At 36.6% G+C, this 26,806-nt stretch overlaps 1 protein-coding gene across 31 annotated transcripts in view; it reads left to right on the top strand.

Annotated features, from left to right (window-relative positions):
- The window catches only part of NRXN1 (neurexin 1), a 674,580-nt gene that overhangs the window by 277,179 nt on the left and 370,595 nt on the right, over positions 1-26,806 (top strand). For 22 of the 31 annotated variants that reach the window (XM_039568048.1, XM_039568043.1, XM_039568039.1 and 19 more), the window contains 3 exons: positions 3,432-3,815; positions 10,917-11,120; positions 13,309-13,335. In XM_039568048.1, coding sequence (XP_039423982.1) covers positions 3,432-3,815; positions 10,917-11,120; positions 13,309-13,335 — 615 coding nt within the window. The remainder of the gene's footprint in view (positions 1-3,431; positions 3,816-10,916; positions 11,121-13,308; positions 13,336-26,806) is intronic. The other 9 variants (XM_039568063.1, XM_039568060.1, XM_039568061.1 and 6 more) reach the window with 1 other exon arrangement.

Below are 26,806 nucleotides of genomic sequence, written 5' to 3'. Positions count from 1 at the left end.
CATAAGGCATTTGCATGCTCCATTGGTTTCCCTTTCTTCCTCTATGGAAAGTGATGTCCCTTCACATTTGTAAGCAGAAACATCTGAATGGATTGGAGTACACTGGTGATTTGACAAAACTATTCCTTTTAATGTGCCTATAATTCTCAGGGAGAGTAGAATTGAAGTCTATCAAAGGAGGTGTGCACCACAGTCCCCAATTTCTGTGGTAGCTTCTGCCATTGTCATGAGGTCCAATTTGAGACATTTTCAGTTGAACTCAGAAAGTTTCCCTCAACAAAGATAACAGGCTTTAAAAAAAAAAAAAAAAAACCAAAAACAAAAAAACCCCACCAACAAACCACAGGAAAACAAACAAACCCAAACCCCTGCAATAAATGAGCAAAAAAATCCCTCCCCCAAAACCTCACCAAGATGAAACAACACATGCTACCTCTGTCTCATCTCTGGATGCACTGTGAATGCAAAGGTGTTAATGGAACCACTGTTTATTTCCTGTAAGCCTATGTTCTATAAACTTGAGTTCTGCATTTTGTAGTAGGATACATAAAAGGCTCTGTAATTTCTGCTTTTTTTTGGAATATTTTTATATTCCCTTATTTTACTGGGATTTTTTTTCATTAGTGTTTACAAAGCAGTTAGTGAGTAAAGTTTGCATTGTGTGTCAGAGATACATAAAAGGTACTCTGGATCTCACCAGCAGTGATGGCTAGGTGGTTGCCTGTTATGTTTTTCTACCCATAGTCATTAGATGTTATGATCGCACTAAGGTTTCAGAGGACTTCTCATACGGAGTATTTTATAGGGTCTCATTTCTTGGGAAGGTAAAAAGTTCATTTCTTTAAGAAGCTGTTGACATCTACTCAAAATAATACTTAAGCTCTCTTCAGGGTAATCCTCTATGACATAGAGAAGAAAAATTTCCTGTTTCAGTCTATCACTTTACCATAATTCACAGTCACCAGTTCCCCTTATCATTCACCTTCCTAAGCCTTCTGTGCTTGCAAATTTTCCACTTGGAACAGAGTGTCACCTATACTGGCAGAGATTTATCTGTCTTTTTCTGTGAGCTGAAAGTAATCAAGATGTAGTAAATTTTTATTTTTTAATAAAAAAGTAGTTCCAGGAGTCTTCATTAATGTCTTGAAAATATAAATGTCTTTGTCCAGCAGAAAGTGGCACTGTTCACATGTTGGAGCTTGCTGTTGGAGGTTGCAGCTGAGTTAACTTGTGTGGGTGCACAAGTGGGTGCTGCCTGAACGTAGGTTTAGAGCATTTGGTCTTAAATTAGCCTGTACATCAACAGATGGGAAAAGGCAACAATAGCAGTAAGAAACATTGCGAGGACAAGGACGATTTATATTTACAGCATCTCTAATGTTTATGAAGAAGAAAAGATCTGTTGCCTGTTAGCCATCCTTCCTGATCCCTAGGATGCTCTCTGAAATGTCTCTCTTGGTTTGACAGGTCATTCACAGGTGTCCTTGTTTGACGCAGCTGATTAATCAAATCAAACCTCAAAATGTTTGTGTTTGCATGCCTAAGGTCAAGCCTATAGCGAGTGCTCCATATGAGTGCCAAGTTCTGCTTCTAGAAGCTGAGAAGTAACAACAAATTTTTAGAGTTAGCAAAACATAATCATCTTATCAGTTTTAAACAGATGGGAGTTTGGAAGGAAAAGTGTCTTGTTTCAGCATGCCTATTTCTTACTTTCTTGGAAGTTCACTTTTATATCTATGTGATTATTCAACTGAGACAGAAAACATTTCTTATAGTCTATAAAAGGGAAAACTGACCGCATCCTCATTCTTTAAACTTATAAAGATGCAAAAATGCTAAGCAAACCTTTGCTTTATCATGTTAGTTCTCTTCTGATAGTAGGGAGACTGTGGTATCCAGCGCTTCTGAAATCCATATGTCTCAAGTCTCACATGGGAGTTGGACCTCCTGAGACCTTTATACCAAAGAGCTTTTACTAATGATCCAAATTCTTTAGATATTCATTCTGTCCAAGTTGTTGAAGTTAGCCTATTGAACCAACAAAAGAACAGAAAAAATATAGCTTCTACAGGGTCCATTGGTAAAAGAGAAGCCTAAACTTTAGGCTGTACCCAAGTCATAGGATGATCTTTTTCTGTCCTGCCTTTGTTTGCTTAAAACTCACATTTTAGTAATGTATGCTGTGTAAAGTGTGAATTTCTTCTTATGCACAACTCCTACCATGGTGGGAGCCTTTTTGGTAATCAGTGTTATTTTCTGGAATCTGTTTCAGACCAACAGTGGAGATGGTGAATCATGTTCACTTTGTATATATATGTATGATAAATTCATTGTGGTAAATGGGATTCTTCAGTGTCTTGTCACCATTAATACACTTTCCATGTTAAGTCCAGTGTTGCATGATGATGACTGGTACATTATGACAATTTGGTGACCTATATAATATTTGGATTTATATTTTGTTTGCTTTTGTGCCCACGTAGAGTGATAAGGAATCACTTCTGTGAAGATCTACATGAAGATTTTTTTCCAAGTGATTTTACTTAGAAATAAATTTAAAATTGGTTGACATAAGTGTGCTCTGTGACTGTATGTACTAATCTTTTTCTGTTTATTCAAATTGTTAGTGTTGCATACCTCATTATTTTAAACAAAGTATCACCAAAAAAGGATCTTTGCAGTTGAATACAGTTTCTTTGTGCAGACACTTTATAAAAAGAGATTTCTATTTTAGTTTCAATTTTGTTTATTTAATTTTTAGACTTAAATGGAAAATATATTTCTGATATCCTGAAGGTCCATATACATCATCTCTCCCTCTTATTGTAACATGCACACATCTTGAGATAAGTTTCAGAGGCATTGATTTTCCCTCTAGGAGCCCATCACTTCCTTTTTAATGATTGCCTGCCTGGCAGCTGATGAGAGCATTTTCCTTCTACACTTAAAGAAAAAAAATCTTATCCAAAGCCCACTGAAAGTGGTGAGAGTCTTTTAAAATACTGTGTCTTTGGGCCCAAACCAAAGACTCAGATTTGCCTCCCAGGTTTCAACCCCATCTGTAATGCTTTGAAACACATGAGGGAGTGAAGATTTTGTTGTTGTTGTTGTTGCACAATGAGGATATTTCTGAAAATAACTCTGAACTGCATTTCCCCTGCACCTATGAGATTGGTAAGGTGATTTTGACTGGGGTTTTTCATATTGTGATCGTACAGTGTTGTGCATAAAGGTTTTTACATCATTAATTTCCTGGCTACGTTGCAATTAAAATAGTGAAGTTTATCTATGATTCTATAGCTGTATGAATAAAATACCTCTGCTTCACTTATAGCTGTGTGACAGGAGCTAATGTGACATGTAGATGAACGAGAAAAAAAAAGTACCAAAGTCAAATCTCTTGAAAATCACACATTTTATTGTCTTTACAGGGACGATATCTGTGAACACGTTACGTACTCCATATACTGCACCAGGGGAAAGTGAAATCCTTGACTTGGATGATGACTTGTATCTTGGAGGCTTACCAGAAAATAAAGCAGGCCTGGTCTTCCCAACAGAGGTGTGGACAGCGCTCCTCAATTATGGATACGTCGGCTGCATTAGAGATTTATTTATTGATGGTCAAAGCAAAGATATTCGACAGATGGCTGAAATTCAAAGCACAGCTGGAGTAAAACCCTCATGCTCAAGAGAAACTGCAAAACCTTGCCTTAGCAACCCCTGTAAAAACAATGGTGTGTGCAGGGATGGGTGGAACAGATATGTGTGTGATTGCTCTGGCACGGGGTACCTTGGCAGATCATGCGAAAGAGGTAGGTTCCATGAGATGACTGCACTTCTATTTTTATGTTAAAAAAAAAAAGCACAAGCATAAAATAAATAAATTCCTGTACAATGATTAAAAATGGTAAATTATCATTAACTGTCCTGAGGCAAAAAAAGCATCCTTGATTTCCCTTGATGTGAGGTGGAGCCCTGCTGTAGACTTCAAGAAGTAACTCTAGAGGAAAGATCTTAGGGGAGACTCTAAAGTGCATTTGTGTCTCATCATACATTGCTGAGTTCTGAAAAGCTTTGTGAAAGCAATTTTAAATATTATTGCATTGCTAAATGGTCACATTCCAGTTCCAAACAGTAGTCTTGTTCTCTGCTTATTTATGTCAATATCAGTATATGAATAAATTCACTTTTGAATTCCACAGTGTCGCTTAAATCCATGGCCAGAACTTCATCCATGAGTCAAAGCAGAAGAGTCAGTAGGAATTAACATTTGTACTTATCTCTTTTTGAAAAGATCCTAGTACCCAAGGAAACTGCCTGTAGTTATCTAAAATCTCTGAGTATTCCTCTTACCTAGAAAAGGTAACAGTGAAGTTGAGAAACTCCATTTATTTAATTGAAAAGCTGGATAGCATCGAGGAAGGCAGATGTTGAGGTTAGTTAATAAATAGAAAACCCTGTAATTTATTTAAAATTGCAGAGTGTGCTGATAAAAGATTTTAATGTAAGTACGTAAACGATAAAAAGATTTTAGTTAATATTTTAGTTTTTTATTTTTAATCTTATGGAACTAGAAAGTGTTTCAATGCCAGGAGTTGTATTTTTCATCTCCCATTTGACACAGCAGTTTCTTCATATTGTCTTCAGCCTGAAATCTAAACCTAAAATTTATTGGCTGAAAATGTAAGTTCTTTTCATCTAGTTTGATTGATTTTTCCAGTTAGTCAGATGAAACGAAAATGTATTCTTTAGAAATAAAACCCCAATGAATGTTTTAAGTTGTATGTCAGTAGATATGTGCATTTATGTAGTATAGGTCCTTGCATATTATCAGCATTTGCACGTAGATTCTCAGATCCTTCTGTGTGGTTTTTCTGTCTTATTTTTTGACTATTTATGCCTTTGGCTCATGGCCAGCTGTTCTGAGCTCTCCAGACTGTTGTTCCTGGTGGAGTGGAGCTGGCAGAGGGATAACGGAGCTGCCTGATGCATCCTCGCAGCCCTCGGTTAAACATGGCTGGTGTACCACCCTGTGGCCAAACTCTCCTATTACAGAGGGGAACAAGCAAAAGCCGGGTTTGCTTTTTTTTTTTTATTTCCACTGAAAAGCCAGGAAACATGTGCCTTAGAGACACAAACACAGCAGATCTGCAAAGAGCTGAGAGCAGGCTTCATCACAGCAATTTCCCGTGCACATATTGGACAGGTGTTGATGTTTTATAGAGAAACCTCTGCTTTTTTTACTTCCTGTGCCTTATTTTCAAGCATTATCCAGTTTAAGGCTTCATTTTCCCAGAGCATTCCCCTGGTGGGAATGGTGGTACTGGAGTGGTGATGCTGGCTCCTCTACAACAACGTTTGGTTTTTGTCCAGCAGAAATATGTGTGGCACTTCAGCTGTATGAGATCATTTCCTGCTCTTGGGTTTCCCTCTCCAGAGGGAACTGTGCTGAAAGGAGATGTCTTCTCAGTAATATTCATATCCCAAGTGGTCATGCATTAATAAGATTATAGCTTTTGGGATTCTGAAAGCGTCGTGTTGGCATCCTACCACACAAAGTTATTATAACTGCTAACCGTGTGTAGGAACTGATAAACTTTTGTTTTGCAGCACATTTATAATTGTTCAAACTAATTTAAATAAAAGGGGAACATGCTCGTTTCAGCAAACAATGCAGTTCCACAAAGAAAATAAAGCTTTAGAATAAAATACTGGAGATTAAACAACTAGAATATTTAACATTAAGTATATAAGGTGTCTTCAGTAAAAAAAAAAGTGTAGAGCTACTTTTTACTGCTATTTAATTTTTATTTTTCATAATATTTCCCCTGAAGTAGGAGTGTTAACATCCATACTTGGATGTTTAGTGTACAATAGAGAACCTGGAATAATTTCAGCTCATTAGTGCACAAAACCCCTGGAACACCACTGTGGTCCATTTTAATTTGTGTATACTTAACATTATATATATACATATATATTTATATCCACATCCATTTTATCGTGTTGCAAGTTATTCTTAATTTTACTCTTGATTTTCAGTAAGGTTAAACATCAGCATAATCTGTAGATTGGCTTTAGTAGATTATGAAAACTCTAGCAGATGGATGGACAGATGTCACAGCAATATAATTTGGCATCGTCTCGTACTTTGTGGATCACAGTGAGTGATTGCCTCTTGGCAAAGCCTTTTACAGGTGTATTCTTTTCACAGGATGGCCAGAAACAATAGTAAAATCATCAAAGAGTGATAAGCAAAAGTAAGCATGCAAACAAAGGTTTATCGAGGTGACATTTCTGAGGAGAAAATATGTTTAGAGTGTGTGTAGATATCCATATGGTGCATGCACAGACCCCTACATACTCATATACACATTAAAGAAATGTAACTTTCATTCTTTGTGTTATATAACTGGATGCTCTACAATTTTAAATTAAGACAAATAAAGGTGGTATGAGGATAGATAGCATGAAGAATCAGGTGCTCAAAATATTATACTAATTCCATCACTGTCTTAAATTAACTGATTGGTCCTGTGTGTTAAGGTAAAAAATTTACAGTGTGGCTTAGGACCTCAGTCCTGAAATAATACCAGTGTGGGAATTGGAAGAAATAATTTCAACTTCTATTCACATATTATCTAGTAAATAATCACATACAGAGAAATGTTTCTATCAGATTGATGGAAATGTTCCCTATAAATCTCCAAGGCTTCAGCTTTGCGCCCAGGTGGACACAGATGCCATGGAGAAAACCCAAAATGTCTGGGAAGAGAGCAAAAAGTTCAAATTTGACTCAGTAGCAGCCAACATATTTGAATACTCACACAATTTCTAGGAGTAAAATTGTATATATCAGGGAGCATTTCTGGGCAGGATACTGTTGCTCTACTCGTACTGGTAAATAAAACAGGCTCAGAGTGCAAACCTGAATAGTTAATTAGGGATGATCCAGATTGCTCATATACATCCTGGCACGACTCTGGACTGTATAGTCTGTCATTTCTGGGCAAAGTTTGTGTGGGATTTCAGTGACAGCAGACACAGAGGGTGATTTCATGCTTTAAAAATGCTATGTGGGTTGCAATATGGTCCTCATATTATTGCAGACACTTTGAAACTGAAAAAGCAGGAAAAAATTAAGAATTCTGTCTTTGGGATTTCACAGGCACCACAAAGGGTCCAGAGGAAACAAGATCCTGTTTTATTTATTAAAATATGTGCAATGGGCATTCTTACTCACCAAGCATCATGTTTTTAAAGTAACACAAACTTGACTGCAGAACTTATGAGAAAGACCACTGAAATTCAAATGCCTACTCCATACTTCTTCCACTTTAATTTAAATAATCTGTGAATTGAAGAATAGCATCTATTCAGGAAATTCTCTTTTTTTTTTTTTTCCTGAAAATATCCAGTCATCATTTCTGAGGGTAGAAGCAGATGTAGGAAAGTTTCCAGAATTGGTGCCTCAGTCTCTTGAGCAATTTAGGTAATTCTAGCTCAAGTGGAAATTAAGGTCCTGAATCTCCTCTCATGTCAGTACTGGTCTGTGCATCCTTGGATTTAAACACAGAGATAATTAAGGTGGTCTGTGTGTATATATGTAGGAAAGAAGACTATCTAGCTGTGAAGATTTTAATAAGAAATTGAAGAAAAAAAATGAGAGGAGAATTGAACCCTTCAATGGGGTTGTTTTGGAGTTTGGTTCATTTGTGTGTTTTGGTTGGCTGTTTTTACCACAGGAACAGGAAAAGTTTTAAATGTCAGGTTTATAAAACTGTCAAAGAATGAATGTATAAAACATTTTAATATAAATCTCTGTATCGTATAAAGCCATTTATTTCTTCTTAATAACTCTACTGCATGCACTTATTTGCTACCACGAAAAAACTTGTCAGTGATTTTATTATAAGGATTTTCTGCTGTTTTTCTTTTCAGCGCTATGATTCCAACACTGAAGTGGTAGTAAAACTATTACTCTTTTCGTTCTTTTTTTTAAATGGATATCACATCCTGAACTAAACTTAGTCTATTATCACTTGATCTAATAATTAAGGGAAAGCTGAACAAGAGAGAAAAGACGTTCTGTCAACACTTATGTGAGAACATTTAGCAGTGTAGATTTCATGTAAAGATGAGACACCTACTTGGAATTAGTTGGTCCAAAGCAAAAAAAAAACATAAGACGCAAAAATTAATACATATTTTTAGCTAAATTGTTCCTTCAAGGTTTGTGTACCTGCTGCCTCTTGTCGTTCAGATCACTGCTTTACTAACCAGGCCTTGTAAATTAGCAATCTATTCCTGCCACTTTTGTGCTTGGTTCTACTTTGTTGGGGGGTTTTGGGGGTTGTTTTTTTTGTTAGCTTTTGTTTTGTTCGTTGTTTTTCATTTGCTTTTCATTTGGGGATTTTGTGTGTCTTGGTTTTGTTTGGCATTGTTTTGGTGGTAGTTTGGGGGTGGTTTTTTTGTTTGGTTTTTTTTTTTGGTTTTTTTGCCTTTTTCTTTCCCCTATGATACCTTTGTGCTTAGAAAGCTTGTGCCTTGGAAAGGACATATTGACATATTCAGAGCATCTAGTTGACATGAGGGGGCTTCCTCATTGCCCAGAGCTTTTAAGTCATTTGATATTCTGTTCAGTATCTTTAGTCTGTTCTTGGAACATCTGTTCCCAAAATACTGGCACAGTATGGCTTAGGAGGATTAAGTATCTAATCACATCAGGTCTGCTCACCATGGTGTTACTCACAGGCCATCTCCAATTAAATTAAGGCTCCAGTTAAGTTCCTTCTCTCCTTTTTCTGTAATTTTCGGAAAAACTTGAATAATTACAGGAAAGTTGGCAAACGGTATCAGTGCTGATTCTGACACCTCTCTTTTACATTATCCTAAGATAATTGGTTAGCAACAGAACTCTAGCACTGATGAATGTTGGGTTTGCTCTGTATGTGAAAACCCTAACTACTATTAATGTGGTGGATTTTTGTAGACAATACAAAATACCTTATATTTTCTGTTATATGAGCATGTAACTTTAGGGTTTTTCCTGGAATTCTTTACCTAAATCATGTTTTTCTTGATAAAGACCTTGGGAGATTTTTATGCACAGACTAGACAGCTAGGCATAGGAAGGAATTGTAACCCCTATACATTACTTCCCCAAAATACTAATAAATAAACAAGGAAACCCACAAAAACCCAACCCCCAAACTAACAAATAAAAACCCCCAAACAATCAAAAAGCCAATCAGCTTCCACTGAAAACTCTTTGATTTGAAATTACTTTTTGGGTTGTTGCAAGTATTTCATCTACTTCACAGAATGATTTTAGATTCAGAATATGCTGAAAATATGATTACCTGCATAGTTAGAAATCATCAAACGCGTAAATGCATTCTAATAACCTTTTATATCTAAGGACTTTCACAGCAGTCTCAGCAACCACTTTTTTCCAACATCAGATTGTTTTCTCCAAATTTATATTGGGGGAATTTAAAATTCTTTACACAGGAGAAGGTTGCCCAGAGAAACTGTGGATGCCCCACCCCTGGAAGTGTTCAAGGCCAGGTTGGATGGGGCTTGGAGCAACCTGGTCAAGTGGAAGGTGTCCCTGCTCATGGCAGATGTGTTAGAAGTGGGTGATCTTTAGGGTTCCTTCTAACCCAAGCTGTTCTATGATTGTACTAGTGAAAATATAATCGATCACTTTTGCCTCTCACGGAGTTAATAAAACATTTTGTCCTTCCATGGACCGCGTAGGCCAGAAGTCTTGAAGAGCTTTAACAGCGTACAAGATATGCTATGGGAACAATTTTGGCAAACACAGTTGTGAGACTTACTACACATAGCATCAGTAGTAGTAGTCCTTGAAAATATTATTGCATGTTGACACCAGAGTAAACTTTGTTTTAGATAAGTGTCTCCGCTACACCGAAGCAAATTGAAGCACAGAGAAGCTTCCCATAGTTGTTCTCTGCCCACAGTGTTCAATTGTCCTGCCAAAAAGGACTTTCTAATATGTTTCAGAAATACATTTCCTTTGCTTTCTAGGAACTGCAGTGCCTTCCCTGTGAGCAGTCTCTTTGCTACCTTTCTCGTTACCAGCCTGGAAGCTGGGAAAAGAAGGCTTGTGACTGGTTGCTCTGGGGTCTAACAGACTGTGACTGCTCTGTGCCAGAGTCTCTGGCCAGGAGGGTTTCCTGGAATGTCTGAAAGTGACAGCTCTTTGCTTGTCTTGGGGGTTTTAACATGTTACCCTCAATATGCCCTGTCCAGTCTCAATCCTCTTGCTGAGGCTGTCGTAGTGTTCATATAAGCGTTTTTGAGTCCATACCATGGTTTTTGTAGTCATGAAACAACCTATGCCCCATCCATACTGTGCTGGGGACTCTCACCCATTTCAGGAGGATTTTTTGCTCACTGGATGATAATTGTAACTCACAGTTGTAGCAATGCCAATAGGTTTATACAGGAAGCATCCTAAGGTGGTTATCTAGGGGGAATGACAATCAGACATGGGCTTTTGTTAGTCTGTAAGGTTTACCTGAATCTCTTCTGCTGATTTGACCTATTTTAAGTAGTACAGGCCCAGTATTTCAAGCATTGCCTTACAGGTGATTTTACCAATCTTGTTGAAGATGCACGCATGGCTGGCTGGGTCATTAAAGAGCAATTTAGTTTCTTTAAAAAGCACCAAGATATGCCACTTATAAACAAAAACAAATCAAAACAAACCCTAACAAAAACCCCAAACCCAACTTGCCTGTGTTTCCCAGTAATAATAATGAAAAGTAAAATGTAACTTTTCTGTGTCATGCTGACTGAATATACATTTACCATCTTACGTCTAGGGAGTTTCAGGAGACAGAATATAATTCTTTAACAACTGATTTTCTCCTTTCTGTTTCCAGAGGCAACAATTTTAAGCTATGATGGAAGTATGTTTATGAAAATACAGCTTCCTGTTGTGATGCACACAGAGGCCGAAGATGTTTCTTTAAGGTTCAGGTCTCAGCGAGCTTATGGCATTTTAATGGCAACAACTTCCAGGGAATCTGCAGACACCCTTCGGTTAGAGCTGGATGCAGGACGAGTTAAGCTAACGGTCAACCTAGGTAACAACCTCTTCCTCCAAGAAATTAACATTTTCTTTACATTTTTCTTTTTGCTTGCAAACATTTATGAAACAGCCCGTTTTAACATTAAAAGTAAACTGAAATGATATATAAACACACGTCAATGCGGCATTTGCATACGTACGTACACAAATACACAGCCATTATTACGATTTATTTTGTTTCCTTTTGCATTTTTGTATTCTTTATTTAGTCTTAACATTACCCATCACAATATTTTTGTACTGTTGTGTATTCTAAAAAAAGAAGACAAGTTCATCAGTGGCATTTTTTTGGCTGAATTGGTTTGTTGGTTCTGGAATATTGGTCTCCCTCCACAATTTCTTTAGAAAAGCAATTCCACAGTTTCAATGTGCAAGCAGAAACAACATATATGTAGGTCAGCTCAGTTTTACCTCCACCAATTAATCTACGACATGCAAATATATCAAAGACATTCTGGTTTTAACACTGAAAATGTTGCAGTTAGATACTCCCACTGATGGATTTCTTGGTCTCCTTTTTTTAGGTGTCAAATCTATATTAAATCCATCTCCTCTTTTTTAAACAATTCTGTAGTGGTATTTTTGTAGTATCGAACGATAACACAACCCTTCAATGCCCAAAGACTGCGGCCCTCAGCAAACAGCCTTGTGAACACAGGAGGCACAGGCCCTTTTACAGAAAAAAAAGAAAAAAGAAAAAAAGAAAACTGGTTTCCTCATTTAAAATATGATGGACAAAATGTCAGGTTATGTTTTTCTGTAGTGTTAAAAAAAAAGTAACTAAAGAAATAAAAGTGCTTCAGCCAGGCTTATGAATAAGTCCAAGCCAGGACCCGAAAGAGAACAGGAGTTCAGGAAAATGCACATTCTATGCAGTTATTCCCCTTCAGGGGGATGCTATTTTTAAAGGGAACTAAGTACTTTATTACTTTAGTCACAGATTTCCAGAAAGCACTGGTGGGGCTTGGGGGGTAAGAAAATAACCACCTAACCCTCCACTTCATCCAAGTGTCACTCACTGAAACTCTGCCCTGGTGTTTAGCATGAGGAGGGAGAAGGAGGAGCAAAGGGTGTCGCGGGTGACCCTTCCCTGCTGGTCCCCTCAGAGGCCGCGGCGGGAGGCTCCGAGCGCTTTCTGTAAAGGGGCTGTGCAGGTGCTGCTCCTTGGCTGTTTGCAACCACTTTTCTGATGCGGTTGACGACACATGACAAACTCAGCTATATGGAAACAAAATCTAGGTTTGATGGTATATATGTTCCTCAAAGGTGTAAACCCGGAGTAGCCATACAAACCGAGTAGTGTGGTGTAGGGTTTGGGGTTTGTTTTTTTCTTTTTCCAGTAATCGATAAATGCAGGTAGCCCACCAGAGGATCGTGCACAGAGCAGGTTGTTCACTTTACATACAAACACCACCCTCTGCCTACTTCTATCGGTCATGAAAGTCAATAAAAAGTAAATAAATCCGTGCCCCAGTAATATTGTTCCTTCCTCCCATGCCCCCTTTTTTTTCTTTCTCTTTTTTTTTTTTTTTTTTATCAGGCAAAAAAAAATTCTTAAAATAGAAAGGATTCTCTTCATTCTCTAATGAGTATTTATAAATATGTGATTTTTTTTTTCTCTGTATTATTATAACTTTAAAGTAGTCATTGCTCATTTCTAAAATCTAGACATTAAGGATACGTAAACCCACAAACCCTTATTTCTGGGGCTGGGTGATGAGCTCTGTATGTCAATCCTTAGCTTTTGAAGATGAGCCTTTGAGGTTATACTATCCACAACTTGTCCAAGGTGTCTGATTGTGGCCTGGCCTGCTCTATGACCCATTGTGACGGAGCACTTTCTAATTGCACTGAGAGAAATTACCTGTTCTTTCACAGATGGGGAGAAAGTTGCAGCCTGCCTCAGTTAAGCATCTTTGACTTTTAATCCTGACTTTTCACTTAGATTTGTCACCATGTAGCTTTGTTTGAAATTGGCCATTTTTTACCCTATTTGTCGTTTCTATGGGTAAAGACCTCTCGCAGTATATCTGGGTTATAACAGTACATAAAGACTGATGATATGGAGTGGCCATATTTGCATGTGTCTGTCCCCGGAAGGGTGGACTGTGATTTTATTGGATGTCTGCAGCTATTACCTTGAAGGATAAATTTTCATTTTTCATCTATTCTTCCCCATCTAGACTGTATCAGGATTAACTGTAATTCCAGTAAGTGCCTATTCAAACTTTTTAAAATGTTATTCCACCATTGTAAAATATGCAAACTAGAATGGCAAAGATTGTGGACAGCTTGCAAGCACTTGATAATTTATTAATGAAATGTGATGATTAATTATCACTGTGTAAAAAGTCATCATATCTTTAGCACTTGTTTTTTGTCCTTCCCATAGGACATAGCATTAACTGGAATATTAAAAAGGAAGCATTCTACAGGTTGTAAACAAGCCTAGAGGAAATGCTGCTTTTAGTATTGTATTATTCTAGATAGGCTAATTTATTTACAGTAGCCAAAGAATTTTTGAACCAGCATTTCTGATAAGCTGTCACACATTTTTCTCCCATGTGCTCCTCCTAATTTTCCTGACATTTGACCTTCAACCTGTGGTTAGACTGTTGTAACATATTAGTTCTTACTACAAAAATTTCTATTTTACAATCCTCCTAGACAATTAACTGTATTTACTGGCTGGTTATAGCACAATTGAGTTTTGCTAAATCTTTGATTTATGGAAACGTCATGCATTGCAATAAGGACATTATTAAGTCTGAGAATAACCATATTTCTATGATGATTTTTTACACTCTAATTATGTAAAAAAACCCTGAATTGAACAATTTTTCTCTGTGATATGCATGTTTATGAAACAGAGGGAAACATTTGCCAGATGAATGGACTAAATTTTAACTTCTCTGATATTATTTGGATTAAGAGGCTATATTCTGAAAGGAGAAAAAGGACTGTGATTTTATTTTGAGTCTATGGAATTCCTGAATGGTGTCAACAAAATTATTGATAGTAAGTATGGTAGATTTGAGTTTTGGGTTGTTTTTTTTGTTTCCCTTCCTAACAGGTTTTGCAGGCCAGAGGACTGGCTTTATGCAAATAGAGAAAAAGCTAAACAACAAACTGCACAGGTTTCATTTGTAGTTGGTAAGAGTTAAAAGATATTAACATAACATTCCTTAATAATTTTATAACCCATAAAGAAAAACAATGATCTGAAGTTATTCTTAATGTGCCATTTGCTAATAGATTTTTCAATTAATAACTTTACAAAACAAAAATACAGCATTTGTATTAAAAACGAGAAAAATTTCTTGGGGCAAATGTTTAATTTAAACTGTTCTTAAATTCAGAGAGACTTTTCAATACAATAAAGGAAATGCTTGTAATTACCAAGACATAAAGATATATCTTCCTCATATTAAAAACAAAATAATAAAAAAGTAAAAAATTCTCACTTATAAACACAAATATTTTCTGTTTCCACTCGCTAAAATATATAAAATCATGAAAACTCTCAGAAGCATTTTCTTGGTCTGCCACAGGACACTATTCTTTTCTACTGCTGAAATCTCAATTAGAAAAAAGTGTAAGACAAGCAGCTTTTTGAGCAGAACTGTAATGAGATTGCCTGCTGGTGGTAAATTCCTTTTTTTCCCAGGAAAAGCAATATTGCTTTTTTCTTAACTTCCTTAATAAAATCAGAAAATTCCTCTGAAAATAGAGTTACTAACTTAAGGAAACCTCCCAGGAATAAAACCACAATATAACAGGTGTTTTCAGTTTTTAATCTCTTTTGGACTAAATGATGTGTCAAAGATAAATTTAAATGGCTTCTAGGTTTCATTTTTAAGCAAGTTTTGATGATCAAAAGAGAATGTGCAAACACAAAGTAATAAGCCTCCAATTAGAAGATTGCAAAGAGGAGGAATGTACCTACTGGATTGGATTAGCAGTTACAAGTTCTTGGTCTCATTCAGAAGTAACATGACCTCTCTACAAAATATCCTTGGTATACAATACTCATAAGTTATTTTTCTTTACAGTTTGTTTATAGTGGTTTTGTTGTTAGAAATGAACTTGGGTGATGAGTTCCATCTCCCTGTGGTGCTTGTGTGTACTGAGCAGGGTTTTGTGAACTTTCAGTACGGTAAGTGCTACACTGCTTTCTTCTCTGCACTGGAGTTTTTCAGCAACCAGATGTTTCATGAGCAATTCTATATTTTAATATTTAGATTACAGAGATTTATTGCTCTTAGCAGTCCTTAAAAATGCTTATTGGATAATATAATGGGGTTTAGTGGGACACAATTTGTTTCAAAGCAACAGCATCCAGAACTGGAGTATTAATTTGCTAAACACTTTGATAATTGAGTGCCTCTCCTTTTGTTTCTGCTGAGAGCTGGATGTGTATTAATCCTAATTTTATGTTGATAGAAGTAAATCTGGTCTCCATGTCAGAATTTTATTTTTCCATTTCCTATTTTTGTTTTACTTAGAAATTAGTTCTGTTAATAAAACCTCAGTGTTGGGAGTGGCAGACATTAGTTATAACTAGCCTAGTAACAGGTCAGGATGAAGGTTTGAATTTGGACAGATAGCTTTAAAACAAATCCAAAGACTTAAACTAAACATAAACAAGCTTGAGAGAAGAAAAAGGAAAATGGGAATGTAAACACCTTCTCCTGCTGTGAATTACAAACCTAGGCAATAAAATACCTCTTCCTCTTCTCCTTTTCTCCCAAAGCCTGTCTTCTGCTCACTGCAGATCAAAGGAATAAGTGTCAGCTGACAGAGCTAAGATTTTGGTAGCAACTTTTTCTACACATGGTCATGCCTTCCCCTTTAGCTGATGTCCTGTCTTGCAGAAGAGGTGGCATTTTGGGGTCCTCCTTGTTTGAAGGGCAGAATTTTTTAAACTTTTAAAATGTTAATCAGATATCAGGTCAGTACTGAGCTTGTGTCTCATTAACAATACTATGGAGGCTGTTCATGCCAATTTTATGGAACTGTCTGGAATGCTAAACATTTTGTGCTAGGTTAGAAGATTGATACGCCCATAAAACCACACATCATGAGAAATCTGTCTCATGTCAGTCAGAAAATACTGTTGCTGAAATGTTGGGCTTAAATAACTTCATTGTATTCTTCAGAGCTACAAGTTTACAAAATTAAGTTGTCTGTCAGGCAGTGAATTAAATGGTCCTTTTAAATTGCAGGTACCTGTAGGTCAGTGTTGAGGCTGCAGCAGGAGAAAGGGAAAAACTTATTTAATGAACAGAAATAGCTGCTGTGTTTTCTGTATTAGTGTTCACGGGGCAAAGAACTCATTTAAAAATAAGACTGCAGTGAACTCTGTTCTTTTAAATAATATGAATGTAACAACTTTTTTTTGCATTAATCATCCTGTAAAAAATAAGTTGGTAGCTGTAGAGCTCTTCTACATTATATACAGAATTGATAAACTAATCCTTAAAACTTGTCTAGTAATAATTTATGAAAAAAAATTTTAAAAAAGCCCGAAAACATTTCTCCTTTTCAAAGAAGGAAGTAATTTTTAACCTTTAATCGTAAACTGTTAAGCATAAATTATGAATAGCAGTGAATCCTATTGAACTGAATGGGATTTTTCCGTAGTATTTCTGAGATAGAAGTTCATCCCAATAAAATTTACATTGCAGTTCAATAACAGCTTCTGAATGACTTTTGAACAAAAGCAGCTGTGCTATATTTTAATATTTTTCACTGCTGTAACTTAAAGGCTACTCTCTTGACTTAATTTAAATTCCTTTTTTGTTTCAGTTTTAACAATTCCAAAACATTAACATCTGAAAAAATCCAGGTAGCTGTAAAGGCTGCTGGTTTTAATATTCAATATGCTTTTGTCAGAGACATCTCCAGTCTTACAAGTTATTTCATCTTTTGGGTTGTGAGGGGTTTTATTATTATTATTGTATTGCTATAATTTCTGGAAATAAATTTTCTGTATTTTTATATAAGTCAGCAGAGTAGGACTGTAGTTTTTTTATTAATTGATACATTATACCACTAATAATGTTAATTGTTAAATATCTGGCTCTTATTTCCCAGTCTGATACTTTTGTTCAATATGAAAAGGCACAGGACCTGTTTTTGAATGGTGCTCTGAAAGATTGCTCAGCTTGTGGCACACAGTGCAGGAGAGATTTAGATTAGTTTTCTTCTACACAGCTTTGCTTCTGTAGGCAATAACTCATAGAGCAATGGCACTGAATTCAGTTATACTCAAATGTAGGACTGTCAGAAGAAATGATTATGAATTGCAGGATGTCAGGGAGCAGAGAGTACCACGGTAGTAAACGTGCACACAGTTCCCCAGGGTGAGCAAGGTGGGTGTCCACTTTTACAAATTAGGAAGAGTTTCCTGGGCTTTGAGGGTTTTCTGTTTGTTCTTCCAGCTAAGTTCCCATTCAGTGGTTGTATTTACATGCACCCCTCGTTCTTGTGTCTATCTAGTTAATCACCCATTCTCCATATCATTTATTGTTCTTCTCACTTTTTTTTCTCATTCCATTTCAATTCTCTGTTCTTCTCTATAGCCCTTAATATTTTTTCTTCTTTTGTATGCTCATCCTTTTAAAACTCCTCTATTCTGCAGATGTGCACATTACAGATGATTAAGTTATTCTGTTTGGAAACATCTGTTACTGAAGCACTTCTTGTCAAAATATCCTACAAATCCAGGGCATGACAAGGAGCTCTGTCAGATTATTAGTAAATAAGAGGAGAATTGTATATTTTAAAGAACAAGCAATGGTGTTGAATTGCATTATATTTTCAATGTGCAGATGAATTTTAAGAGGCAGAAAATGTTTTGTGAAGACTATACACCCTTTTGAAAGCTACTGCTTGTAAAACTGCATTTTATTGCAAAATCCAGAATCTTCAGCTGTGCTGTTATGGATATTCCAAAGTCTACTGTGATAAGTAATTCATTAATATATTTCCATGTATTAACTTCCTACTATCTGGTGAAAAGAATTATTAGAATGCTTTATTCACTCCCTTTTTTGCTGTTTTTGGCAGTAGAAAATCATTATGATGATTTAATTTTGTAGCTCCACCCAAAATGTAAGATTTTGTACTTGGCCTGTTTTCTTACACAGTGCTTATGAATTGCATGAGTTTTGATCTTTTCCTCATTAAGTGTGGCTGACAGCCTGGCAAAAATATGTAAAAGAGCTTTACCATAGAGGACATGCAGCAAATCAGCAGGGTACTTTCTCTGCAAGTTCAGTCAGGAACTTCCCTCTGTGGCATAAAGTTTGAAACAATTATAAATAATTCTTTTAAAACTTTGCCTATACTTAGCAGATTTAGAGCAGGAAGTCATTGGATTCCTTCTCATTCAGCAATATCAGTTTAAAGGCCCCTATTTCACATAATTTCCTGAAAAAACAGGTTCTGCTGCTATGCAACAAAACTGAAAATGTACCTGGCCCCTTTCAATCAAATTCTGATTACAATTTCATAGTTGCTAGTAGACGGCATGCAAAAAAAAAAAGGAAAACTGCTGCTTTACTCAGAGACTCTCACTGGAGTCCTCAGTAGTCAGTCCTGAAGCTGCACTAAGACCATCCTCTGGCTTGTTCCAGGCCTTATGTTTTGAACAAAGGTTGAAAACAGCTCACCTTGGGAAAAAAGTCCATGTTTGAAAGCAGAAGAGCCTGCCTGTATAAATATAATCAGGAGGGCTGAAGTCATTATAGCACATTATTTATTCTGTACAGCCACAGAAGCCAGTTACAAGAGATGCTCTCTAATTTCTCCTTCTCTGTTAAATATAGAGTGGGAAGAAGTGGTGCTGCACAGGTCATCCCAACACATTAATTGGCTCCCTGGGTATTCACTTCTTCCTGCAGTCTTCGTGCCCACTTGCTCTGGAGAAAAGTAGTAGCTGTTTCTTGAATGGCTGGAGTGACTTAGGTGGGAATGTAAAGGGAACCAGCATGGCCACTGCTGATCATTTGTCAAAAGTTTTCATGCTGTTCTTTGGGTTTTGTGTTTCAGAATTTCATCTGACTCTAAAAAAAAAAAAATTTCATTTACGTTAAAAACTGGTTTTTTTCCTCTTCCTGTCTGCTGGTACTGCTCTTACATTGCCCATTGCTTTGCTGCCAGCACAAAAGGTTCAAGTCTATGTGATGAATTTGACTAAAGTGACCCATTAACAAAATTGTTAATTTTAACTTGCTGCAGTTTTCTGATATCTGTTGTAGAATAAAACAGGATGGGGGGAATGCAGGAATGCTAGAAAAACAACCTTTAGTAGAGAGAGTGCATTGCTTTTTTCAGCAACACAGATTTATGCTATCCCAAAATGAAGTCATCTGGCCTGCGTCTAAGCAACAACATCCTGGAAAAGTACATGCTGTTTACAGAAAGGCATAAACATCACTTCTTGAGATGTGGAATGATTAATCTATGTCAATGAAGGAAGTGATGTTTCTGACAACTGAAGGGAAACGTTGGAACGGTTTCTGGGTAGAGATGTCCACCTTTCAGCTATGTACATCACAACTATTCTCTCCTGAATTTGGCTTATGAAACAAGCTGGATGTTGAACCTAGGAAATGTCTGATCCCCAGTTTTAGGGAGTTCCAAGCATGAGGAAAAGGCACTGAGTATCATGAAGAGGAACATAGGAGATGCCAGCTAAGGGGATGCTGTTCTTTTGGGCCATTCAAGTAAGATGATAAAGGTCTGCAATATGTTTTATGTTGTGGTTTTTTGGGAAATTTCACATGGATATAGTTTGGCTTGAGAGAGGACTCTGAGAAGGTAACAGTGAAGGCACACTGGACTTCCAAGTGTGAGCTCTCTCACTTAGTGAGTGATTGAGAAAATTAGTCTTGTGATATACTGATTTCTCATCTCAAGCCTGTGTTTTGGTTAGCACAGGAATTTTGCCGGGAAATGCTCAAGTTATCTAAAAAGCTTCCATTTTTACCCCTTCCTTATCCAGTTCCAGTTGTTAAGATGAAAAAAGAAAACCAACTAAAAACTTTAAATAATAAGGAGCATAAAAACTTTAGCTTATTATGAAGAAATCTTGAGAAGAGTCTTGCACATACAATTTGTCAAAGCCAGTGGCAAAGCCTCCGCAAGTTTCTCTCTAGCTCAGGCCTGAATCTGCTTAGCTGGGGCATGGGAGACAATTATCATATTAACAGCAAACAAAAGTTCAAACCTTCATCAAAGTGAAAATAAAGGCCTTAGATATGCTGGCTGACCATTTAAGGCTCTACAATATTTACTTTCTCCCTGACAAAGCTTTCAGGGTTGGCTGCTGGGGACTGAGGGCTTTGCTCTATCAGTGCTTTCTGCATGAAGGACAGCAATAAAGTTCATTTCTGTGCATGAATTCTACTTGCTCCTTATAGAACCTCATCTGTGTTTGCTCTTCCTCAGCTAACAGAGGGGAAAATTGCCATTAGTCTCCTGGCAGGCTGTCAGTAAAGTATTATTTCAAGTTCTCTTACTATAAAACAGATGTTTTCCTTTTTGGTGTGTATACTTCTTTCCTGTCTTGTCACTCTTTTCATCCATCTTATTTTTATCTTTTTAAGTTACACGTTCTGCTCATGGTACTTTAAAGACATAGATGATTTAACAGGAGCCTCAGTAATCAAACATACAATAATAATATGTTTGGGGCTTTCTCAAGGCACAGTGGTGTGCTCTGAAATAGCCACAGAAAAAAGGCAACAGCAAAAGCTTAAACACAAAGCAATTTATGTAAATTTGAAAATTAGTTGCCCTAATTGGTGGTGAAAAATCATTAGTTTAATGTTCAGGTAAAGACGTTTTTAGCACTACCACCTAAATGTTTTCAGAAACTTCTTTAAGATTGCTGAAAACAATAGACTTTCCATTTGTGACATTTCAGTGTATACTTTAATTTTTGCCCCACCAGGTATAGATAGTTGTCAGGTTAGTAAATATATGGGGCTGAGTCAGGGCCAGAGTGTGGTTATATATCAAGGGGCTCTGAGAGCTGGAATGCTGCCAAAGTTTCACAGGCAAAGCCCAAGGGAACAGCCTGAAGTGGATGGAAGTTGTTCCCTCTGATCCTTCAGCCTGAACTCTTAAAGGGAAGCAGGGAGCGGGAGATCCTCTAAAATACTAAGTATGACAAGAGGACTCTTGGAGGGTAGGAAAGCAGAGATTGCTGCAAGCATGTAGCCTCTCATTTTACCAACAGGGACAAAGCAGCCTCCAGGATGTGCTGGATCTGTAAGAATAGACTGTCTTGAATTAATAAATCCTGATTTATATGCCAGGGAGCTATACATGTCTAGCTCATACTGGTCCTAGCAAATCCTTTATAAAAGGACTTTTCAGAAGAAGTAGACTAGGCCTTTTAAATATTTTAATGGGAAGAAGCACTTGAAAGTAACTTTTTCATGTATAGCAGGTCCTAAATTTCTCATATTTTACTTTTATGTTTTCTTCCTTTATATTTGAGAAGCAAGATGACTTAATCACATTTCAGGACTGGTGATTTAAATTATCCTCACATTTTTGTTCCATGACAGAAAGTGGGTGTTACAGTCAAATCTAGCAGGGATAACAAGGAATCCTGCTCTAATCAGTGATAGCAAAGGAACTGAATAATATTTTCTTCTGGTGAAGAATATATAAAAGCTAATGTAATGTCATTCATATTAGCAAAGTGGGCTGCCATGGCAGTCATTCCACAGTAAAGCTCTTCTCCCAGCTGCTCCCACAGGAATCTCTGCTAACATATTCATAAGTGATTGAGAGACAAAGATGAACACTGAGATGATATTATTTGCAAATGCAGTGGGATTATTTAGGAAAATCAAATGAAATGCTGCGTTTGAGGATTTTCTGAGGGGCTCCAAAATGCTGAATGACTGCACAGCAAAGTGGTAGGTGGAATTAACTAGCAATATGCACGAAGTAATTTGTGCTAGAGAAAAGTAACCTTAATTATGCAAGTGCAGTAATGGAATGTGGTGGCACTGAGCTGAAGAAATTGTGCAGTCGTTGTAAATAGCTCTTGTAAAACAGTTCAGTGCTTAGAAGTGACCGGAAATCCCAGTGGATGGGAGTAGCTGTGGGGAGAAGAAGTAAGACCAGAAGAGAAAGCAGCATTATGCTATTATGCAGTCATGGTTTATCCGCTTCCTGAATGCTCCATGTGTGTTCAGTTCCCGTTCCTCTTGATTAACTTAAACGGGGAAAATACAGGTCACTGCAGCTGGGAGGATTACAAGTATGGATTAGCTTTCCTACATGAGGCAGCTAGGCATGGTAGGAAAAAAAATACCTGGGAGAATATGAACGTAGTTTTATAAATGTATGATTATATAGCCGTAAGAAGCAGCAAGAGGTTAATAAATTGATTTTTTTAAATGAAATGGAAATACATCAAGGACTTTGTGTGATAAGGCTGTTTCTGCAGCTTCAGAAGTCCCAAACATGTCCATCACTGGAAGCTGTGGCTGTGATAGAGTAGTAATTACGACAGAGCAGTCCTACTTTTCTGTGGTGCTCTAGAAAGCACAGTGCTGAACTAGCTGGTCTTATGTGCCATTTCCCAGTTTAATTTGCAACTTCTTTCCCTAATTATTTCATCACTAGTTTATACCCTGTGTTCAGAGCAAGAGGAAATTGCTAGTGAAAGTAATCACAGACTCACAGACACATTAGGCTGAAAAAAAATATAAATCTATCATCAACTGGGTTGTATACAGCCATTCTAAACTTTGTAATCAGATTCCATGAAGATTAGAGTGTTAACACACAGATGGCAGCAGATGACACAAGCCAATATTTCAGCAAATTCTCAAAAAAACCTCTTGATTAACTGACAAATCCAGTCAAATTAGGGTAAGCCATTAATTAAAATGGCTCTTTTATATTCACTAAACATTGTGAATAATTTTTTTTTACTTATTACTAAGATCTTTCTGGCCAGAAATTTTGGTCTGTAGCTCTTTTAAAAAAAAATGAATTGTTGGCATTCAGGATTAAGAAAAAATAACAGTAACTCAGCATTGGTGAGCTGATGATGTTTCTAAATTTATACAGATATTTAAAATACTATCAGACTTCATGTAAAAACACCTTTCTTTGCTCCTTATGTCTTTGTTTCTTAGGACTTTCTGTTTCTAAGATATAATGCTCTTGAGAGGAACATTTATTAATATGTTTGCAGAAAACATTTAGAAGTGCTTATAAATGAAAGTTCTATGGAGACATACTCCACTATTTCTATTGTAATACTACAGTTTGAAGAGTTATTTTCAGGGAATAGAAAATTACTTTTTTGGTTTTTTTTTCCCAAAAGCTCTGTATAAGATACTAAAATCATTAATAGTTTAGTTCAGGAAGCATTTAAATCTATTAAGTGAATAGGACTTTTTCTAAAAATGAAGCCTTACTAATTCAGTGGTGCTGTGCTTATCTCGAGAACTTTTCAAGGAAAACCAACCAAATTGCTGTCTCTCTGCAGGGAGATACTGCTTTTCTGATCAGCACACCACATGCTCACAGCCGCCATCCTGTCCTAATACACACTTGTAAGGAACTCATAGAATAAATGTTTGGAATTTTTTTTTTTTTTTAATAGAATGGACATGCATTTGGTAGGAAGCAAGGGAAAGGGGAAACAGAATCAAGGAGAGTGAAATTGGAATGGGATATCTGGTTCTCACTAGCACAGCCAGGGATCATTGCAGTAGGTCTGGCATATGTTGAGGGGAATTGCCAAGTTTCTGTTTGTCCCTCTCACATTAATAGATACTACTTCTAAATGATCAAAAAAACCTGCAGCTGGTTTCTGTGAGAGTCAGATCTGATCCTATATCTCAGTTTTGTGTGAAGAGGAGAGCCAAGCTGCTTAGGAAATGTTTGGCTCCCTCTTCTTCAATCAAAGAAAGAAAGGAAAAATGACAAGGCTGCCAAAATAAAATTTTGCATAAATCAAAATTATTTTGAAACATTTCTATATTTGTTCTGCTGGAAGTCTGGAATAAATCCCTGATAAGGAATTTTCTTACTCTTTCAGCACTAAGACCAGTGAAATCTGATTATAGGCAGCAGATAACTATAACTCTACATGTGCATAGAGCTTTTGTCCTTTCCATATGTAGCACAGAAGTTGAGTTGTCCACCTATTTGCATAAGTACAAGTTCACAGAACCTGGTTTCTGAGTCATCTGTGGCATTTTGATGGCCCCTCCTTTATTGCATCTGCAAAAAACCTTCGTGTAAGTATGTATTAGCTCCATGACTGTTTCAGAAAGGTGGATCTTTTATCCTTGCTTCACTTCTCTGCAGCAGGGCATTGTTTCATAAGTTCAGTCTTGATGAAGGAGCCTAGCAGTCTCTCAGCTACAACATTATTCTTCATTAATGTTATAAGAACTGTAATTCATTTTTCAATGTGCTTTTTTTGAAGAGCTGAAAACATTAAAAACATCTACCCAGTGCATGTCACTGATGAGCAGTTACTTATATTAAAAGCACTTACTCTGTATCTAGCACATTTTGCATTTATGTCTATTAAAATGCATGAAACATCTATCATAACATTTTAAGCACTCAGTAGCTTATTACTGGAACCACATAACTGCTTCCTTATTATCTCTTCTTGACAATAACTTTAATGAATTATATTCAGGTAGCTGTTGAAATTTCCATCCAAGCACATTACTTTTTTGGATGACATGTCAAGAGGTTAACTTATGCTCCCTTCCAGCTGATTTCTAGGCCTCAATCCATCAGACAAGTCCCTTCAGAGGAGATATTGCTCTGTTGAGCTGAGACATCAAGATAAAGTTGTCTTTCAGAGATGCAGTCCCCTCTGGGAAATGTGCAAGGAACTCTTCAGCAGTTATTTGTCTAGGCAGTCTTGAAGCAACAAGACACAAGATGAAGACCAAGACATGGAATGAGAAAAAGCAATTAAAGAAAAAAGGGAGCTGTGGTTCATGTAGCTTATGCTAATTCTTTGGTATTATTTCTTATTCATTTTATATTCTGTGAGATTTTCCTCCAGGGAGTGAAGCACATGTATGTAGAAATAAAATTTCACTAGTTAAAAGTTCCTCTCTGTCTCTGCACACTAAGGCTTTTCTCACTAGTAGTAAAATCTGTCTGGAAAAGAAAGCTCAAATAGGTAAGTCAACAACTCCATCTTTCACTTACATGCCATGAATTGTTTACAGGTGACTTGTAAAAAAACTTATAGTTTTACCAAAAATTAAGCACTATAATTGTTGAATATGGGTGAAAATTACCTGGTGAACTTTTGCTGTGGTTATTGGTACACTTTGAACTGTCTCTGCAGTTTTTGCTAATATTTCAGCAGCTCAAAAGCCAGTCTGCAGTTTCTTAGGAGGAAACGACCACACCATTTGCTCTGGGGGGAAGAAGTATTCTTGCATCTCCAGCTAACACGAGACAGCTGACACCATCACTGACATGATACAAGACACTTAGGAACTCAGCTGATGAGCTAATTGGCTGTGAATAAGAGCAGCACTACCTCTGAAAGTCAGCAACACGGATTCTTGATTCCCTAAAATTGCATAAACCAATGATAAGATACAGAGCACACCTTAAGAAAGTGCAAGTAGGGACTTCTGCCAAGAAGCTTACTTGTTTTGTTAAATAAAAAATTGTCACTTTCTGACACTGAGCACAATCCTAAAGAGATGATAAATGGCACAAGAGCATTGGAGAGATTCTCTCAATGTTAAAAACAACTCCAGGTACTAAATTTAAAAAGCTATGCTTTTCTTCTCAGGCATGCAAGACTATACCCATCCAAGTCAGTGGAGGCTGATCGTAGAACAGGGATCAACCTTTGTATTCACTCACTTGTAATTTCTGAAAACAATCTGAAATGTCTATTTTAGTCCTCCTTGCTTGATTCCTGTCTGCCTAGAAGTATCCAAGAATAAGCAGTGTCAAGAAATTGTGCTTTCTGATCCATGATGATTATAAAAATATTTTAAAACACTTAAATAATCAATAATAATAGAACTTTAAATATTATTCTCATTATTCTTAATTAGGCAAAATGTTATAATTCAGCATTTAAATTACAAAAAAAAAAAGGATATGAGTGTAAGATTTAGTTGTAACTATTTTATAACAACTGTTTTTTGGGATGAAGACACCTGTAAATTAAGAGGAGTTTATTCTTAAAATAAAGTCACAGTCCAAATTCTCTTCCCTTCTATGCCAGATAGTTTCCAATCTGCTTATTCTTAAGAACACTGTGCAAGATGTAAGGGTAAAAGGAAATATTTAAATGTTTTTTTTTCCTGTTATGTTAATTTAACTAAACATAAAGGTAATTTTTTTCTATAGAAAGGTAAATTATGGCTAAGCATACTTAAATTGTGCTTACTTATATTTTAAAATGTAACGAGTTTTGACAGCCATGGTTTTGATATAAATGGGCGCAGTCAATATGAATGTCAGAAAGGCTGATGTGTGGTCAAAGCTGTTTCTGCTTTTCTTCCTTGTTGTCACTTATCATCTAGCCAATGTACAACAAATATTACAATTCTCTCCATGAAAAAAAATGAAATAATCAAGTGTGTACCTACTTTTTCTACGAAGATTGCTGTAAGTTAGGTTATTTTTACTTCA

Source organism: Corvus cornix, chromosome 3 (assembly GCF_000738735.6).
Source record: "Corvus cornix cornix isolate S_Up_H32 chromosome 3, ASM73873v5, whole genome shotgun sequence".
Classification (NCBI taxonomy): domain Eukaryota; kingdom Metazoa; phylum Chordata; class Aves; order Passeriformes; family Corvidae; genus Corvus; species Corvus cornix.
The sequence above is the reverse complement of the archived record's forward strand: the minus strand, read 5'-3'. Positions and strand labels throughout refer to the sequence as shown.